General features: G+C 34.7%; 1 protein-coding gene across 1 annotated transcript in view; it reads left to right on the top strand.

The window, feature by feature from the left end:
- The window catches only part of dup (chromatin licensing and DNA replication factor double parked), a 94,531-nt gene extending 85,179 nt beyond the window's left edge, over positions 1-9,352 (top strand). The window contains exon 11 of the mRNA XM_090398439.1: positions 9,231-9,352. Within this exon, the coding sequence (XP_090254565.1) occupies positions 9,231-9,352 (122 nt within the window). The remainder of the gene's footprint in view (positions 1-9,230) is intronic.
- The last annotated feature ends 6,781 nt before the right edge of the window (positions 9,353-16,133 follow it).

Here is a 16,133-nt window from a genome sequence, read left to right as displayed (position 1 = left end):
TACGTGTAACTTGCCTGATGGGTTCGGCTGAACAACCGTAATTATTATAATTGTTTCTAAATAAATAATAAATGAAACCTCTATGAACATTCAAATCTGTTTTATTTTACCTATTGGCCATAAAAATTTTAGTGGGTCACGAAGATGAAATATTAAAATAACCTTATCACGGAAAAAAAAGTTTGGGAAACCTTGCTCCATTGTATTTGAATAATCATTTAGTTTTTAATGGCAGCTATTTTTATATCATATTGCTTTAATATTTTTTCCACCTTATCTTTATGTGCAGCATCTCATGTTAAAGAACTAATGTTTTGGTTGTATCTTTTCTGCTTTGGGGTGTCATTCTTTTTCAGTCCAGGGTTTGTTTCCAATTTATACTTATGTGAGATAAGTAATAGATGAGTCCTCTTATTTGTTACCAGCCATGACAAAGTACAGTTGGACCCCCATATCCACGGTCAACCCCGGTCCGAAGATATTAACATGCGAAAGGTCAACTTACAAAACTTTCATAGTCTCTACAAATATTCGGCTTTGAAATAATGTTGGATCTAATATCCACTTTGCTTGTGTAATTTTACATTGCCGAAATTAAGCCGTATGGCTCTTTCTTTTAGTGATAGACAGTTCAGATGATCGCAGAGATTGTCCAACACCAGGGCAACTCGTTTCAAAGGTGGTGAAAGCCACACACACATCTGGGGTTGCTAAGATTCTGTTCACATTGAGATAACTTTATTACGGTATGTTGTTATAATTGTTCTGTTTTATTATTAGTTATTGTTGTTAATCTCTTACTGTGCGTAATTTATAAACTAAACTTTGTCATAGGTATTTATGTATAGGAAAAAGCATAGTATATATAGGGTTCGCTACTATCTGCGGAAGACGATGGAACCAAACCCCGCAGATACGGGGGGGCCTACTGTAATCCTGATGACATTAGCACTCATAATAGTACTAAGAGCTTAAGCATAATGTAAACACATTTGTAACATACAGACCAGTGATCAGTTTACCCAACACTAATGAATGTCACCTGGTTGAAACACCATTTGCAGACATAACTTATTTATGTAAAATTTTTAACTGCTAGAGAATACTCTTTCAAGCCCAGCATTCAAAATCATGAGCAGCCATTAGCAATCAGTTTCCTCAATACTGCATGAAAGACATATATTCAAATGGAAACATATGGATAACAACTGATATTGCAGTGAAATGCGAAATAAATTTATTTGACAACTGTTATAGGACAGTGCTGTGTTCTAGCTCTAAGGTTTGTTTTATATAAGACCCATTAAGTAATAATAGTGAATATAGCATATTGTTCATTAAAAATAATAATAAATTTAAAAAAGATGGTATCTTCAGCTCTCATGTGATTGCACACAGTCTTTCTACATGAAAGAAATATCAACTGGCTCGAGGATATATCCCTTGAGATTTGGGGAAAAGATTTCCTTTGAATTAATGAAGTAGTATTGATCTTCATTTGCTAATGAATTTTGAAATGTGAATTATTTAGCACTATTTCTTACCAATAGTCAAGTATGAGTGGAATGCCAGATTGCACAGAAACACACAACTATTTGCTAATACCCAATGAGTTTATAGAAAACGATGCCTCATTTAGTAAGAAGTACTTAATCATCATCATCAAATTCCTGCCATGTACCCTCAAGGGGTGTACAAGATATGACAGTACTACATGAAAAAATTACATCATTACTAACTTCCTATCTACAATTTTCCTCCAAATCAGTCTGTTACTTGTCAAGACTCCAACATTATCAGATCTTATATTTCTATCGTCTAAGGCACTTTGTACCGTATCAATCCACCTATATCGTGGTATTCCTCTGGGTCGTTTTGCTGCCATCCTGGCAGAGAACACTTGTTTTGCTAATCTTTCCTTCACATTCTATTTAAGTGACCATACCACCTGAGATTAGCTCTGCTAACGCATTCCTGGATGCTGACAATGTCAAGTTCTTTCCTAATATCCTCATTTTTAATATGATATTGCCATTGATTCCATCTGTTCACGCCTCTAATCTTTCTCAGGACTCTCATATCTGCGGTCTCTAGTCTTTGGTCAAGTGTTTTACTTCTGACCCACCTCTCAGATCCATAAGTTAAAACTGGTTTGAACACTGTCTTGTATACAGCTAATTTAGTGTTCCGACTAATTTCTTTCTTATTCCATATGAATTTATTCAATTGACTTCCCACCATACCAGCTTTGCTGATTCTGTTGTCTATTTCTATATTTAATTTACCATCTTCAGTAAAAATCATGCCTAAGTAGCTGAAATGTTTTACTTGTTCCACAGGTTCTCCATTCACAACACAGTTGACATTTTCAATGATTCTGCCTATTTTCATTATCTTTGTCTTCTTATTGCTGACCTTCATACCATATCTATTACAACAGCTATTCAATTTAGTCAGAGAATCTTGCAGACTTGTAGCGGATTTATTTAGAAGTATAACATCATCTGCATAAAACAAAGAGCTGACATTAACATCTCCAATTTTGATATCAGGTTTAATACCACTTTCCTTCATAATGTGATCCATATAGATAATGAATAACAGAGGGGATAATGTACATCCTTGTCTCACACCAGATTTAACATTAAACCATCTTCCTGTACTGCTGACTTACAACTCAAATAAAGACTAAGTATTGCTTGATATAATGCCCCATTGACACCATATAACTGCAGCATATTGAATAGCTTCTCTCTTGGCACCTTGTCATATGCCTTTTCCAAATCGACAAAACTTAAATACAGATCTTTGTTATATTCCCATGCTTTCTCGACTATTTGTCGTAAAGTGAAGATCTGATCCTGACAGCCCCTATTTGGCCTGAATCCAGCTTGTTCTTCACCAAGCTTTTCTTCCACAATTCTTCTCAACCGTTTCTCAAGTATGCTTGCATAGATCTTGCCAGGAACACTCAGTAGGGAAATACCTCTGTAATTCTCACATTCAGTTTTATTTCCCTTTTTATATATGGGTACTATTAGAGCCCTACTCCAATCATTGGGAATTCGTCCCTCTTTCCAGGCTTTCTGAACTATGCAGTGCAGCCACTGTAAGACTCTTATACCACCATACTTCAGCATTTCTGGTCGAATATCATCTACTCCTGCTGCCTTTCCACATTTCAAGCCTTTGATGGCTTTTTCTACTTCAAGTATGGATATGTATTCCTGACTGCATGCCTGGTCAGTGTTTTTTATCACTGTGCTGTCATCACTGCTTGTTTCATTTAGCAGTTTTTCAAAGTAATTACTCCATACTTCAAGGATAACTTTTTCTTCTGTTTTCATGTCACCTTTATCATCTCTAATTCCTTTTACAGCACTCTTTCCTCCTAAGCTTCTTCAACAACCTCCAGAATATTTTGCCACCTTCTTGATATTTATTTTCTATATTCTTGCCAAAGTACTTCCATGACTTTTGTTTAGCTAGTTTTACACACTGTTTAGCTTTCTTACATTTGTCTCTGTATTCTGTAAGAGTAAAAGCTGACTTATTTGCCAGGAACTTTTGATATGCTTTCTTCTTTTCCTTCACTGCCTCTTTAACTTCCTGTGTCCACCAGGGAGTTCTGATTTTTTTATCCTTACACACAACCTCACCACATGCCTCCTCTCTGGCAGAATCAATCAATGTTTTCTTCAGAGTTTGCCACTGAATCTCCAAGGTTTGATTCCTGTTCTCAAACTCTTTCATTTTCTTTTCAATAATCTTTCTGTATTTTAGTCTACAGTTCACATCTGAGAGCTGCTCAACTTTTATTCGCTTTAAAACTTTCTTACATGTTATTCTTTTCAATATGAAATTCAATTTTATCCTGCTCAAGACTAAATAGTGATCACTTCCAATTTCAAATCCTCTGTACACTCTGGTGTCCTGCACCAGGGAGAAAACATCACTATCAACAATAACATAGTCAATGAGACTTTTTTTATTCCTAGCCTCTTCTCTCCATGTGAATTTGTGCACATTTTTATGTTGGAACATGGTGTTAGTAATAACCAGTCCATGTCCTGAGCAGAAATCCAACAGATATTTGCCATTATTAATAGCTTTGCTCTTTTCTCCAAATTTTCCCAAAATATTTTTGTATGTCTCACAATCATTTCCTACTCTGCTATTTAGATCCCCAACAAGGACCAACTTTTCCTTTTTCATTGTGTCAGTTGCTTTTTCTAAAGCCTCAAAAAATTCCTCCACTTCTACCTTAGTAGAACCTTCTGTGGGACTATAGGCACAAATAAGTCTCATTGTCCAGTTCCCCATTCTCATATTTGCCCACATTACTCTACTTAAGACTGACTGCCATTCAAGAAGATTAGCCTCGTATTTTGTGATGAATACTATGGCTACTCCTTCTTTTCCTTGATTGTCATTGCCTGAATATAACATTTTGTATTTATTGTTTATTGCTCAGAAAGATCTCGCCAGTTTTGGTCTTTTTTGTTCAGTCACCCCTATTATGTCGATCTGGTACTTATCTAATTCCTCAGCTAGCTCCATTTCTTTGCCATTCAGGCTTCTTACGTTGATAGTACCGTCTTTAACTCTGGTGATGTTGAGTTGGGGTTTGTTTTCAGATTTGTTCCAGTAGCTGACTTTTCGCTGTTCGCCCTGGTTCCCTGGCGAAAACAACGGGGGCCTTGTTTAACTGGGCAACGCCCCAGCCGGCATGAAATTTTGTCATGCTGTACCATCATTTTTTATTTTGGTTTAACCAATAAGAATACAATTTGGTCGGCTAAATCCCAAATTGCCAGCCCATCCTCGTTCATTCAGTATCAAAGTAGATACCCAACAGGGTGCACCACGAGAAGGTGAGGATTGGACATTAGGTCAGAAGCCCTGGTCGGTTCTCCGCATTCCTTTAAAAGCTATGTGGAGGTCTCCTCTCAGTTATACAGCTTTGACCCTTAAGCACCCCCAATTAAGAAGTACTTAATTGCTTACAATATTTGCCCTTTGGTGAAAAGATCTGGGTTCATATCCTAAGCCTTTTCATCTGAGGATCGGTTAGCATGTATGATCAGCAACAGTTCTTGTGCTTATGTATAGTTTTGTGCCTGTGCTCATTGGAAGAAGGTTTATTAAATCAAGTTCTTTGTTTTGAGAGTAAGCCCAATATCCATCTCAAGGTTGAATTAAGATTAAGCAATTTTTTTTCTATTTGTAGCTGTTTCATTATTATTTACATTCATGATTATTTTTTTAAAAATGTTATGCAAATGAATGTGATTATAACTTTTATCCCTTTTCTTCTGGGGCCTAAGAATTTGTAAACCCTTTTTAATAGAAATGAATTTCAAATATACCTTGTGTGTGTGTGTGTGTGTGTGTGTGTGTGTGTGTGTGTGTGTGTGTGTGTGTGTGTGTGTGTGTGTGTGTGTGTGTGTGTAGATAAATTAATATATTAAATAAATGTCAAATAACAAAATTTATATTTCTTTAAAAAAAAAAAACTAATACATTTTCTGAATTTATAAAATTAGTTTTGTAAATCTAAATCCTTTAAGCATTTTATAAATTCCTTAATATACATAGTTTCACATTATCATTTTTAAAGGTTTATATTTATATTAAAGGTTAATACACATTCAACAAATATCCATTTCTAGAATTAGTGCAAGAACATTTGCATTTGATGGCAGAGCTTTTACCAGAGTGGCTGTTCTTAGTAACTATTCGCAAAGGAGTTTTCTTGAAGATTAACAAAAATACTGACCTTAATGTGCTTAATCATCAGATAAAAACAGCAACAGAAAAGTTCAAATAAGCTGCTTTAATTGATATGGATTTTAGAAGTTTTTAAGCTGGATAAGTTATTTAGATGTACAAATAATGTGGATATTTTTAAATGTTTATATTTTGGAACATAATTTTTAATACTCAACATTTCTTGGTGTGAAAACTTTTGACTTTTACACCTTTGAGATTTTATACTTCATAAGATTTGCTAGGAAAACTATAGTATGTGTGCGTGTTTTTTTTAATCACTTTTTATCTTTTATTATATCTCAAATTTATTGGTATTAGTATAGAATTTGTTAATTATAATACCACAAAGTTTATTTTTATCATACCTTTTATGTCAGTAAAAGTACCTGGTACTTTAGTATTGATATAAATGGTATTAATCAAGAAAAAATGGGTACCCTTAAAAGGTAGCAATTTTATGCATTTTAGTATTTTTACTTTTAAAAAAAAAATCCTTTCTGTGGCATTCTTTGAAAAAGTCATCTTTGCTAATTGCTTTGCACTCTTAGTTCTGAATGTATACAAACCAAAAATAAAATGTTTGAGGAGTGGAATGTTAAAATCTGCCATGCTAAATGTAAATGTAAATGTTTTTTAGAATAATTACCAAATTTGTTACTTGGCATCTTCTAAAGACAGGAACTCGTTTTTTTTCTCAAATATTTTGTTTTACATTTCTGCTTTAAATAGCACTTATATACTTAATGTTTACTCATTAACATTTATTAATTCACATATTATTACTGTGATGATTTGCTTTGTAATAATAGCATTGTTCATAAAGAAAGATTATTAATGCATGTTATATATTTATTTTATTTTTTTTTAACCTTTCTTTTCCCTTCCTCCTTTCAACATCACTGAAAGTAAACTATTTTCTCTGTTATTATTCAACAGTTAATATATGCAATTTTTATTTGTCTAAATTTTTGCAATTTACATAAATATAAAAAAAAATATCAAGCAAACCTTGTCATGTACAATACAGTCACTAGTATACATAGTTAATTTTTGTATTATTTTTAATTTTTTGTATGTCATAGTCTGCCTCTGTATGGTGGATATTAAGCTGTTCAAAAAGATTCATAGTCAAGTTATGTTAGCTAAGATTGAAATCACTGTAGAATATTTCAAACTTTTCAGGATAACTGTTTTTATCCCTGAGTATGCTGGATGTGTTCCAAAAAAAAAAAAAAAAAATAGAAAACAGAAAATTTGAGTAGGATTTTAGTAGTTATATTTCATTTTATATATTCAAACTGTAGAGCACTTTGTGCACTAGTTGCCTGATTGAGAGTTTAAAAAGTTTTAACTAGTTTTTTTTTTTTTTGTTTGTTTTATATACATGATAATGTAAAAGAAAAATTCATTAATTGATAAAATGAGTTCTTATGTTATCACAATATTCTATCCTTACAATTAAAAATGAAGCATGCTATTTATTTTATTACATTGAAATATTTTAAACAAGAAATGTTTAGTTTTTATGTTATTTTATATTCTATCACTATAAATGCTTTATAATGAGCTACTTCATTGGTTGTGATTTGTTCTGCAAGACCAATTTTTATTGCATGAGAAATTTTTATTGATGCATCAACCCTTACTCTTTTGTATTATATTTTGTACTGCTGTAATCAAGAAACATTATTTGCTGCTTGATGTTTTATTGTCTTCATTTTTTAACAATTTTTTCATAAAGAAGCCTAGCATGATTGTAAGACTACAAATGTTTTGGAAAAATAAATATTTCTTAAAATTTTAGTACTTGTTTCCATATATTGTGGTATTTTGCATACATAACATAATGTGATATAAATTACTCGGCTAGAAACTTCTTTATTGGTGTTGCAAAAAAAAAAAAAAAAAAGTTGAAATTATGGAGTACAGCCACCTCAGTTTCCAAATCTCAAATGTGAGAATTTGGGAGGTATTAGAATGTAATATACAGATTATAGATGCAATCTATGCCAGAGCAGTTCCATGCTTTAGGATCTTGATTAAATCCCTATAAATCTGTAATCTTAAGTGCTGTATGAAATGTAATGTCAACCTTATCAGCAATGCAATTCATTAAAAAATGTTTTAAAAAAAATGAAATTATAGAAAGCCAAATTAATTCTAACTATGAAAGTATATGTGAAATTTAAGTAAAATGACTTAAACACTAGCTGCCAGAACAGCAGCATATTATATAAAACCTGAAGTCCATCTTTTCAAATATGTACATTGCAGATCATTCCATATTATTATTATATACATGGGTGGTCTGAAAAGTTCTCGGCCTCGACCATAAATGTTTTTTTTTTTTTTCTTCTCTCCCTCTCTCTAAGTTGGTACATCCGTCATAAGCATCCATGTGAAATTTCAAGTCATTCTGTCAAGTAGTTTTTTTTATACAGCTGTCTGAAACAAAAGTGCTGTCTGTATCCCTTGAAATGGATAAAATTGGGTATCATGCGATTATAAAATTCTTTGTAAAAGAAGGTTTAACGGCAAAAGAAATTCATTCAGAGTTCATAAAAGTTTGAGCATTCTTCTCATTTGTTTTCGGCAATTAAGAAATGGGCTGCTGAGTTTAAACGTGCCTGTACCAGCCTTGAAGATGATCCACATGAAGGACATCCAAAAAATGCAACACCACCAGAAATCATTGATCAGTGCATGATATGGTATTGGATGACGGCAAGTCAAAGTGCATGAAATTACTGAGACAATAGGCATTTCAAAATGCCTATAGTCTAGGCATTTTGCATGAAGAATTACAAATTAAAAAGCTTTGTGCAAGATGGATGCCACGCAGATCAAAAATGTGCTAACAAGAATAAAACTGATTTTGTGCGTCGATTTATTACTATGGATGACACTTGGATTCACCATTGCACACTAGAATCCAAACAGCAGTCAAAACAGTGGACAGAAGTCGGTTGTTCAGCGCCAAAGAAGACAAGGTAATGGCATTGGTGTTTTGGGATGCTAAAGGCATTATGTGTTTTAATTATCTTGAAAAGGGTAAAATAATAATCGGGGAATATTATTCTGATCTTTTAGCCAGACTGGACGAAAAAATTCATGAGAAAAGACTCTGTTTGATCATGTAAGATCAGGACAATGCACCTGTCCACAAAGTTTTGGCAATGGGAAAATTAAGGAATCTGCACTATGAATTGGAATATCACCCTATTCCCCAGATGTGGCTCCCTCTGACTTCTATCTCTTCCCAAAACTAAACATCTTCCTCACTGGTCAGCATTTTTCTTCAAATCAAGAGGTGATTGCAGCTGTAGAGGGGTATTTTGCAGATCTTACTGAGAACCACTACAGGCACTGGAGAACGCTGGAATAAATATATTAGTCTTATGGAAGATTGTTAAAATAAGAATAATTTTGAAATTATAAATTCGTTTTTTCATTGTCAGGCCAAGAAATTTTGAGACCACCCATGTATGACACGTCTAAGGACTCATCACAAGAGGACATTCCACATAATCCTTTTTCTCCAGTACTTAACCTTCCATATACAAATGGCACCATTCACTAATTGTATTTTTTGTTTCTATATTGTGTATGTTCTGTACTGATTTGATTGTATGAAAAATCTGAGTTTTCAAACAGAGAAAAATACCATGTGATATAGTAAAGATAAAAGATAAATTTCTTTCCTAAATATCTCTGATAGTAATGCACAATAATTAAATTGCTGCTATTCCAAGGTTACTGTCATACAGAAAAAAAAAATTCTGTGTATAACAAGTTTATTACTCGGGCCTTGTAATTAGTTGAGAAATGGTAAGATGACACTGAGAGATCAAATGGCATAATTTAAATTACTATATATACACACACACTATGTCCAAAAAGAAACTGAACTTTTGATAGAAAATAAAACACAGGCCAATAATAATTATTCAAATCATTTATTTCAATCAATATACTCAGCTTCGATACAGCATTTGGCAGTCAATTAATTCGTTAAATGAGTTTTTTATATCAATTTTTGAGATACTGTTGAGGATCGTGGTCACTGCTGCTTGAACATTTTCAATGTTGTATCGTTTTACTTTCATCGGCAAATGAAGTTGGGGGGGGGGGGTAAGAAAGAAGTCATAGGGTGCTAAATCAATTGAATACGGCAAGTGATCCAACACAAACTTGGTTTTTGCTCAAAAAACTGTCTCACAATTTTCGAATGATGAGATGGTGCATTATCGTGCAAAAGTGACCAACTGCTTGCATCACGATTTTAATGCCATAAGGCAAAAAATTCTCACTTCAAAACTTAGAGATAAAACTCGCCATTGACCGTTTGACCAGGCCGAACGAATTCTTTGTGGATAATACCCTTGGAATCGTAGAAATAAATGAGCATTGTCTTTACTTATGACTTCTCCAAGCGACTTTTTTTTTTGGATGCCCCTTTTCTGGTGGTCTCCACTCGGCACTCTGTTTCGGGCTCATACTCAAAACACCACGTTTCATCACCAGTAACGATCGTTTCAAGGAAGTTTGAGTCCTTATGAACGGTTTTAATGGTCCTTGCAGTGTTCAATTCGATACATTTTTTTGGTCGTAAGTGAACTTGTGGGGAACAAATCGCGAATTCAATTTATGAAGGCCCAAACTCTCGGTCAAAATGTTGTGTGCAGTTGATTTTGGAATCTGCAATTCATCTTCAATCGATCTCACGGACGATTTCGGGTTTTCTTTGATGAAATCACACTTTTTGGATTTAACTTCACTCAGTCCAGTTTTTGGACAGCCCGGCTTTTCGTCCTCAAGCATCTCACAACCACTTTGAAATCGCTTAAACCCACTCATAAACTGGAGTATAGGATAAGTATTCATCACCGTATGCTTTTTGAAGTATTTAATGCATTTCGGTAAAACGTTTACCAAGTTTAACACAAAAGTCAATCGCAGCTCTCTGAAACTCATTTTCTGACTGTTCGTCAAAACAGTCACTCTTGGCACTATAACTCGACTTCTAATGAAACAAATGTCATAAACAGTTGACACAACACTAATGAAGGTTGCTGCTTTCGACAACAAAAAAAGATACAACAGGTGGCGCCACTAGTTTCTATTTTCGAAAAGTTGGGTTTCTTTTAGGATAGAGGGTGTATATATAGCCATAGTTTCAGCATCTTTTAATTGGTAATAATAAGAGTAAATGTTATTACCAACTCCATCGAAGATTTTTGTTCAGATTTTGCTCCTAAGTGTGATCTGCATTTACATTCATGGACTTTTTCTTCAGTTGGCATGTATAGTTAGTGATAGTCGGGCCAGCTATCTTTGATTGGCTACCAGTAGAAACTGAATTGCCCGTCTCCAAAAGTTAGATAGGGATGAAATGGCCTTGTCTACTCCCTATAGGGCAATGAAAGTAAGGTTTGAACTGCATACTGAAACCTTACTTCTGTAAGGTTTGGGTATGCAGTTCAAGTCTAAACCTTTTGTTTTTTTTAAAAAAAACAAAACAAGGTTTTTAAAAATCTTTTCATTGTGATACTCATTTTTATACTGTCACAAAACTAAGTTGTGATTACTTCCTTTTCCATATTCTATGTAGACACTTGTATTCTAAACCATATGGAAGACATTCCTATCAACAATAACATAAGCATTTACTAGTCCACATCCTGAGGAGGCCAGCCATCAGTACTTACTATTATTGTTAGCCTTGCTTTTTTCTTCAAATTTCTCTAAATATGGTGATTAATTTCCGGCTCAGCTGTTCAAGCCAACTCCCTCTATATTATTCAATACTCTAACTACTGCTTATCTTATTACTTAATTTCTAAATTATAAACATGTTATGCAGCCTTCTGATTTGTGAAATCATGAAAATCTGAAATATTTATACAGTAGGCTTATTTGAATAAATGACAAGTGATCAATCTTTTCGTTCAGAGAATTTTGATAATTCTGTTCATTCAAATCACTTTCCATCATATGAATTTAAAATTTCTTAGTTTCCATAAAGTAGTACATAATTATAGAAATAAATTTTTAAAAACATTAAAAAATGTTAATGAACTATAGTTTACATTTTTTTAATGATTGGGCCAGCTGATTGGCTACTGGTGGAGATTGAACTGCCCACTCAGTCTCCAAAGCTAGATAGGATTAAAAGGCCTTGCGTACTCCCTATAAGGAAATAAAGGCATTAGCTGATTTAGATATATATCATATCAGATGTGTAAATATATATATATCAGGGAGTGCTTAAGGGTCAAAGCTGTATAACTGAGAGGAGACCTCTACACAGCCTTTAAAGAAATGTATAGAACTGACCAGAGTTTCTGACGCAATGTCCAATCCTCACCTTCTTGCGGTGCATCGTTAGGTATCTACCTAGATGCTGAATGAACGAGGATGGGTTGGCAATTTGGGATCTAGCAACTAAATTGTATTCTCATTGGCTTAAACCACAATATAAAATTATGGTGCAACATGACACAATTTCATGCCAGCTGAGGTGTCACTCAGTTAAACAAGACCTCTGTTGTTTTCTCCAGGGTGAACAGCGAAGAGTCAGCTACTGGGACAAATTCTAAAACACACCCTAACTCAACATCACCAGAGTTCAAGATTTGTACTATCAACATAAGAAGCCTGAATGGCAAAGAAATGGAGCTAGCTGAGGAATTGGATAAGTACCAGATTGACATGATAGGGGTGACTGAGACAAAAACTGGTGAGATCTTTCTGAGCAATAAATACAAAATGTTATATTCAGGCAATGACAATCAAGGAAAAGAAGGAGTAGCCATAGTATTCAACACAAAATACGAGGCTAACCTTGAATGGTAAGCAATATCAAGTAGAGATGTGGGCAAATGTCAGAATGGGGAATCGAACAATGAGACTTATTTGTGCCTATGGTCCAACAGAAAATTCTACTAAGGTAGAAGTGGGGGCATTTTTTGAGGCTTTAGAGAAAGCAACTGACACTTTGAAAGTGGAAAAGTTGATCCTTGGGAGATCTAAACAGCAGAGTAGGAAAATGACTGTGAGACATACAGAAATATTTTGGGAAAATTTGGAGAAAAGAGGAAAGCTAATAATAATTGCAAATACCTGTTGGATTTCTGCTCAGGACATGAACTGGTTATTACTAACACAATGTTCCAACATAAACATGGAGAGAAGAGGCAAGTAATAAGAAGTCTCATTATGTTATTGTTGATAGTGATGTTTTCTCTCTCATGCAGGACACCATAGTGTACAGAGGATTTGAAATTTGAAGTGATCACCGTTTAGCATTGAGCAGGATAAAATTGAATTTCATATTGAAAAGAAAAACATGTAAGAAAGTTTTAAAACGAATAAAAGTTGAGCAGCTCTCAGATGTGACCTGTAGACTAAAATGCAGAAACATAATTGAAGAAAAAATGAAAGAGTTTGAGAAGAGGAACCAAACCTTGGAGATTCAGTGGCAAATCCTAAATAAAACATTAATTGATTCATCCAGAGAGGCATGTGGTGAGGTTGTGTGCAAGGATAGAAAAATCAGAACTCCATGGTGGACACAGGAAGTTAAAGAGGCAGCAAAAGAAAAGAAAAAAACATATCAAAAGTTCCAGGCGAATAAGTCAGCTTGTGCTCTTACAGAATACGGAGACAAATGTAAGAAATCAAAACACGATGTATAACTAGCTAAACAAAAGTCATGGAAAGACTTTAGTAAGAACATAGAAAAATAAATATCAAGAAAGTGGCGAGATATGCTGGAGGTTGTTGAAGAAGCTCAGAAATGGAGGAAAGAATGCTATAAAAGGAATTAGAGATGATAAAGGTAACATGAAAACTGGAGAAAAATATCCTTGATGTATGGAGTAATTACTTTGGAGTGCTAAATGAAGCAATTTGAGTTTTAAGTCAGTAGTTACAATTGAAAGAAGTATAGTAAAATGGTTTAACGTTAAATCTGGTGTCAGACAAGGATGTACATTATCTCCTCTGTTATTCAGTATTTATATGGATCACATTATGAAGGAAAGTGATATTAAACCTGATATCAAAATTGGAGGTGTTAATCTCAGCTCTTCGCTTTATGAGGATGATGTTATATTTCTAAATAAATCTGCTACAAGTCTGCAAGATTCCCTGACTAAATCGAATAACTGTTTTAATAGATACAGTATGAAAGTCAGCAATAACAAGACAACGACAATAGAAATAGGCAGAAGCACTGAAAAGATAAACTACATTGTGAATGTAGAACTGATAAAACAAGTAAAACATTTCATGTGCTTTATGCACAATTTTTAGTGAAGATGGTAAATTAAATATGGAAATAGACAACAGAATCAACAAAGTTGATATGGTAGAAAGTCAACTGAATAAATTTATATATGGAATAAGAGAAATTAGTCAAAACACTAAATTAGCTGTATACAAGACAGTGTTCAAACCAATTTTCACTTATTATTACGGGCAACTCCAGGGAGTCCTTAGACTCATCGAGGGAGGCCCCAAATCATGTTCGTCACAACTATTCGATATTCATACGGTATCTATCATACCTCACCTTAAACTCATTCACTGTCACAGCATTCACCACTCTAAAAGTAAAGAACCCAGCTCTAACACCTTTACTAACCACACTTTTGCCAAGTTTCCATGGATGTCCCCTAGTCCTCCCACAACCAGCCCTGTGCTCAAATATATCTTCTGAATTAATTTTACAGAAACCCTTCAGTAATTTGAATGTCTCAATCATATCTCCCCTCCTCTGCCTATCAACCAATTTTTGCAACCCACAAATCCTCAACCTGTTCTCATAAGGTTCATTCCACAGACCTGCTATCATCTTGGTCACTCGCTTCTAGATCCTCTCAACCTCCTCCCCATCAAGAAGAAACCTAGGTGACCAAATCTGGGCACAGTAGTCGAGATGGGGTCTTATCAAGGCTCGATACAGAGGAAAAATAACCTGCTTGTCAACATGTTCTTCAGCAACCAAGTGATTTGATGAGCTGATTTGGCCACTTTTACAATGTGGCCCCTAAACTTCAACTCCTTATCCACCAACACTCCTAAATCTCATGCCTTATCAATTTCCTGGAGTACAGTTCCACCAATGTAGTAAACTGCTGCTAATCTTTTCACCCCCAAATGTATAACCTTACATTTTGCCTCATTAAATTGACATCCATTCTCCTTAGCCCAGACCTCCAATCTATCCAAATCATCCTGCAAAATTTTGACATCATCTGCATTCACTATTGCCCTACCCAACTTTGCATCATCTGCAAACAAATGAACTGTTCCTCTCAGATCCTTTTCTATATCATTAATGAACAAATTAAACAGCAGTGGTCCAAGAACAGATCCTTGTGGCACACTAGTCACAGGCCGTCTTGGAACTCTACTCCTGAATAAACCACTCTCTGATATTCCGTCAACCCTCCTATCCATCTCACCAACCCTACATCCATCCCCATATACTGCAATTTACTGATTAGAATTCCATGTGGTATCCTGTCAAAGGCCTTAGCAAGGTTCAGTAGAATCACTGTAAACCCATTACCCTTATCCAGTTCAGCTGTCACTATGTTATAATACGTGAGCAAGTTACTGAGGCATGACCTACCCTTCACAAAACCATGCTGTCCCCGATACAGTATCCCATTTTCATCTATCCAATCTTGTATTTTCCTCTTGACTATTTTCTCCAAGACCTTGATAACAATTCCTGTTATGCTGATTGGCCGGTAATTTTCAACAGCAGCCGTGGAACCACCTTTATGCAGCGGAACTATTTTCCCCTCTTTCCACCGCCTTGGGATTCATCCAGACCCAAGGCTCAAATTAAACAAAATGGTCAAGGGCACTGACAATTCTTTAGCCACTTCACGTGCAACACGAGCTGGTATACCATCCAATCCCACAGATGTATTGATATTGAGGTTCTGTAATAGACTATTTACCTCTACTTCATTCATCTCAATTCCAGTCTAAGCTGTTGGTTCTTCCATTCCTGCAATGTCACCACCTGGATGATATACTCTTGCAAAGTGCTTGCTCAGTAATTCCACTATATCGACTGATTCGGTTACCTCCCTACCCTCAGCATTTTTTAAAATCATTCTGCCATGAACATTTTTCCTTTTACTTGCAACATATTGAAAAACCTGTTTGGGATTCTCTTTAGCCTGCATGGCCAATATTCTTTCGTAGTCCGCTTTTGCTTTTCTTACCACCCTTGTTACCATCCTGGCCTGAGCTTTATACTGTTCCTGCACCTGCTGGTCACCTTTCTCCTTAAATTCCCTCCACAATTGTTTCTTTTTTTGCAGCTCAAGTTTAATAGT

Source organism: Typopeltis vanoorti, chromosome 9, assembly GCF_054136105.1.
Source record: "Typopeltis vanoorti isolate ZY-2024b chromosome 9, IOZ_Tvanoo_1.0, whole genome shotgun sequence".
NCBI classification, from domain to species: Eukaryota; Metazoa; Arthropoda; class Arachnida; order Uropygi; family Thelyphonidae; genus Typopeltis; species Typopeltis vanoorti.
This window is presented reverse-complemented; position numbering and strand designations above follow the sequence as displayed.